At 57.0% G+C, this 4,317-nt stretch overlaps 1 protein-coding gene across 1 annotated transcript in view; it reads left to right on the top strand.

Annotated features, from left to right (window-relative positions):
• TMEM8A (transmembrane protein 8A) overlaps positions 1-4,317 on the top strand; it is a 13,281-nt gene that overhangs the window by 1,764 nt on the left and 7,200 nt on the right. Inside the window, exons 3-6 of the mRNA XM_010132541.1 lie at positions 1,467-1,674; positions 1,763-1,896; positions 2,617-2,882; positions 3,998-4,313. Coding sequence (XP_010130843.1) covers positions 1,467-1,674; positions 1,763-1,896; positions 2,617-2,882; positions 3,998-4,313 — 924 coding nt within the window. The remainder of the gene's footprint in view (positions 1-1,466; positions 1,675-1,762; positions 1,897-2,616; positions 2,883-3,997; positions 4,314-4,317) is intronic.

Below are 4,317 nucleotides of genomic sequence, written 5' to 3' on the forward strand. Positions count from 1 at the left end.
TGGTGTTTGGTTGGTGGGTTGTAGGGGGCGGATTGGCGCCAGCCGTAGTTTCATGGTACTAGCGCTCAATCTGTGTTTGAACCTGCAGAAGCGCCTCATGCTCACGTTCTCAGGGGATCTGGGGCTGTCTGTCAGACACGGCGTCTACGAGACGCAGCAGAAACGCTGGAGAGAGCTTCCCAGGGAGGCTGGTGTTGCTGCTCCTGAGCAAAGGTGTTCCTGGACCTTTCTGGGCCTGGCGGGATCCCGCACGTGCTACCAAAGAATGTGTAGGAGTACCAGGGGCTTGTGAGGAGACTGACTGGAGACTGACAAATGCCCCAGTACAGAGGACCTGAAGAGATGGGGGACACTGTGAGGGCTGCGGCTGCATGTGGAGCAGAGGTAGGAGAGGAACGTGGAGTCCTGCAGGCACAGGAACATGAGGAGATTGCAAACTCAATGCCAGGGGAAGACTTGCTCCTTAAAGCAGTGCTTGAATTGTGGGAAGGTTTGAGGTCAAACTTGCAAGACTTGGAGCTGTATCTTGGGAGGGTACCGAGTTTGCTGGGCAAGTTGTGCCCGTGGAGACACATGGGTCTCTGGCACCAACTCCATGAAGGTCTTGGGAGTGTCTGAAGCTGCTTGGCTTGTGCTTCCCCGGGCACAGGCCGGTGCTCTTAGTTGCTCCAGAGCAGCCTGGCACAGATGCTCTTCCTGCTTCCCAGAAAGGTTTCCACTCGTTTGGGGCTGTGAGGAACAAGGCAGCAGCTAAACAATCCTCTAAGAGACGAAGAGCAGCCCAGCTAAGCCCGGCTGGGTTAATAACACACCACTTGACATGTCTGCCTGCTGGACCTGTTACCTTCTGTTGCAGCGCGCTCCGAAAGCGAGCAAATTAAAATGCAAATTGGCTGCCCAAAGAAATCTGTCACGTGTTACTGGGCTGCCTGCTTTTCTGCCGCTTCAAACGCCGGGCTGCTTATCTGGAAAGCAGAAGTGCTGCTGTACTGGCGCCGGTCACATGGACCTTCCTTGGGAAGCATCTCTTCAGCCTGCCTGCCCTCCCTTACAGAGGCAGCAGGGAAGATGCAGGTCTTCACTAGGAAATGAAGACTCTTCGTCATGATTTAGCCTGTATGGGGAATTTGCTGGTGCTTATAAGAAGGAGTAGTCTTGTGGCTGGGGCTTAACCTTAGTCAGTGTGGAAATTTGCTTTCAGGCTTGATGGAACCATGTAAATCCTTATCTTAATAAGCAGCCGAGTTAAACCAATCTCTGAATAAATCCCAGATGAGCAATAGCAGCCAGTCCTCACCAGATGACAACCATGGCTCTCGGGGTCCACTTGAAAATCTGTTTTGTTTTTTCTTTTTCCAGCCTGCTCCCTCTCTGCTCCCATCCACCCTTGCTGAGCCTGTATCCCAGTTCATCTTGCCAGTGTCTTTACGCCCCTCAATTTACTCGTGTCCCTGTTTCTCTCGCAGGCACTTTCGCTACGGAGCCCCTCCTGTAATTAATCCGCTGGGCACTCGTTTTCCTGCGAACGCGACGGTCCGTCCTTCCTACAACATCAGCATCACTCTGAGCAGCACCGTGCAAAACACCACCTTTGTGAACGTCACCACCCCGGCTGCCGGGGACTGGTTCATCGCCGCCCATCTCCCTGAGGCTGCGGGCAGGATCGAAGTGAAGGTGAAGGGCCTGGGGAGGGTCTCAGCCGTTGTGCGCTCTGCCCAGCGTGTCTCCCCGCAGCTGACTGTCTGCTCTTCCCCTCTTGCAGGGTTTCTCCACCCCATGCCCCTACATGTTCCAGGCAGACATGTTTGTGCTCAGACTCACGGATATGCCTGTTCTGGAGCCTGGTGTTGCCGTGCCACAAACCGTCGTCTCGCCTACTAAGCCACTGCATGTCAAGTGAGTGAGAGCAGCAGACGGGGGCTGGGGGGCTCCCCACGGGTGCTGCGTAGGGGAAGCCACTGTTGCTCCCACGTGGGGCTGGAGCTGGGGGTCTCCAAGCCTGGTTGTGCAGCTCCCTGCAGCAGTGGTCGGGTTTGCACGGGGAGCAGACGAGCGCCTGTCTCTGACGTCCCAGGTGGTCTTAGAGGTTCAGCTGTGGGAATTTTAGTTCTTGGAGATGTTTCCCTTGGGAAGGATTTTTACACCACCAACCAGGACAATCTAGTCATGCTGGTTTTGGCTGGGGTAGAGTTCATTTTCTCCACAGCAGCTGGTGTGGGGCTCTGTTGGATTTGTTGGTAACACCGGGGTGTTTTCATTACTGCTGAGCAGCGCTTACACAGGGTCAAGGCCTCCTCTGCTCCTCAGCCCACCCCACCCCACCAGCCAGTGGGCTGGGGGTGCACAGGAGGCTGGGACGGGACGCAGCCGGACAGCCGTACCCAACCGACCCCGCCCCGCCCCCCCCCACCAGCCAGTGGGCTGGGGGTGCACAGGAGGCTGGGAGGGGACACAGCGGTCCCCAACTGACCCAAGGGATGTTTTGCTGTTAAACCGTGGTACTAATTCTTGCCCCGAAGGCAAGGGACTGGGGCTGTGGTTACGGCCAGCGGTGGTCCGTGGCAGGCCAGCATTGAGAGTTCAAGCTCTGCAAAGTGCCGGTCCCTCCTCCCGCAGGGTCTTCATTCCCAAGCATGCCTCAGGAATGCGGTTTGAGCTGCGAAGGTGCCTCACAAGCGAGCAAAAGGTGTGCGCCGTGCGGGTAGTGCTGGGCTCCATCACGCTGCCCCAGTCCTTCCAGAGGATCGTCACCTGCGTGGGGAATGTCAACTGCAGCCTGGCCCTGGATTCGCCCCCCTGGGAGAAGTGGCTGCAGGTCATGGTGGAGAGTCTCGGCGCTGCCAACGCCAGTGTGTCAATGGAGATGCTGGCTTCCTTCACAGGTGGGCTTCCGCTTTCTCTAGCACCGTAGGAAGGACCACAGAGAACTTTGTGTCTGCTGGCTCTCTCTTGGGCCGCTGGCTGGCTGGCTGCAGTGGTCTGCGTCCCCAGCGTGATGGTTGCCTGGACGTTAACCTGAGAGCTAGCTGTTGCTCTGGGATCAGAAGTGAAGGCTCCAGTGGTCGCCTGAGGAGGAGACTCGCTGGAGCTGCCCGTTGTGGAAATGCCCGAAGGGTTCAGGGTCTCTGAAGCAGTGCTGTTTTCCAAGGGCTGTTTGGGAAGCAGAGGCCAGCTCCAGCTCCGGTGGGGAGAATAGTTTTGTGGAGCTGCACCAGACCATAATGCTACGTTGACTATCGATTGGCCAGCAGCAGGCTACAGAGAGGAAACCACCTCAGAGGTTTAGTCAGAGTAATGTCTTGGGTTGTAATGAGGGGATGTCACCATTTCAGGTGATGCCTTGTCACTCGAGGTCACAAGGTCCTCGTGGCTGCGATAGGCACCTTTGCGTCCTCCTACTGCGTGACCATAATCGCCGTCTGACTCTTGCAAGCTCACCAAGTAGGCACACTTTGAAAGTTTTCTTTTGACGGGAGTTCTGCCACCCCTCCTCAAAGCAGGGCCTCATCCCTTGTGCAAGTGTCACATTCAGCTGCAGCTGCCGTGACGTGGTGGCTTGTGCCTGTGGCTGTACTGGGTCAGTGTCTCTCTTCTGCTCGGCCTTGTCTGCTCACGGCTGGGGCGCTGGTAGTGGCTTTTATGCAGCCTGTGGTTATGGGACAGTTAAGTCCTGTGCGCTGCCACTGGCCAGCGAGCGCTCCCTGAGTGCGTTGGTGCATTACGATGTGGTGCATTATCCCTCCTCCTGCTCCCCCTCCCCCTCCCTGCAGCTCAGGGTGCTTCCACCCTGTACCACTGCCGGGCTTCCATCGGTGTCCCGACTTGTGGATGTTGAAGCTAGAGTTCATGGTGCCTTTCAGGGGCTGTGGGCAACACCACGGTGTCTGAAGCAGCTGAAACGCCCCCAGTTGGTGCAATCACTTGAAGGTCTGGGGCTGCTGGGCTCTGCCTGGATGAGTGCTGGCTGTGCTGATTCCTCTCCTGTTTTGCTTTACAGCTTGCAGACCAGGAAGTACCAGTTCATTCCTCAACTTCAGCAGCCTAAACCAGAGCCAAACTGGTCCCAGACCAGGCAGCACAGGAGCAGCGGGGAGCCCTGCTCTGTCTACCGGAGAGGCTTCGCGCAATGTGTCTAGCCAGAGGAGCTTCTGTCTGCAGAACCACCCTGTTGTTCGTGAAGACCTGGATGTCATGTCTGTGCGCTACAGGCTCTTGAATGGTCCCAGTGTGCCTGTGAACTCGCTCTCCCCAACCCTCCTCCTCCTCAACCTGAACAGTGGCATGGACAGCGGGGGCTCCCTCGTGGTACATCTCCTG

This window comes from Buceros rhinoceros, unplaced genomic scaffold (assembly GCF_000710305.1).
Source record: "Buceros rhinoceros silvestris isolate BGI_N320 unplaced genomic scaffold, ASM71030v1 scaffold21533, whole genome shotgun sequence".
NCBI classification, from domain to species: domain Eukaryota; kingdom Metazoa; phylum Chordata; class Aves; order Bucerotiformes; family Bucerotidae; genus Buceros; species Buceros rhinoceros.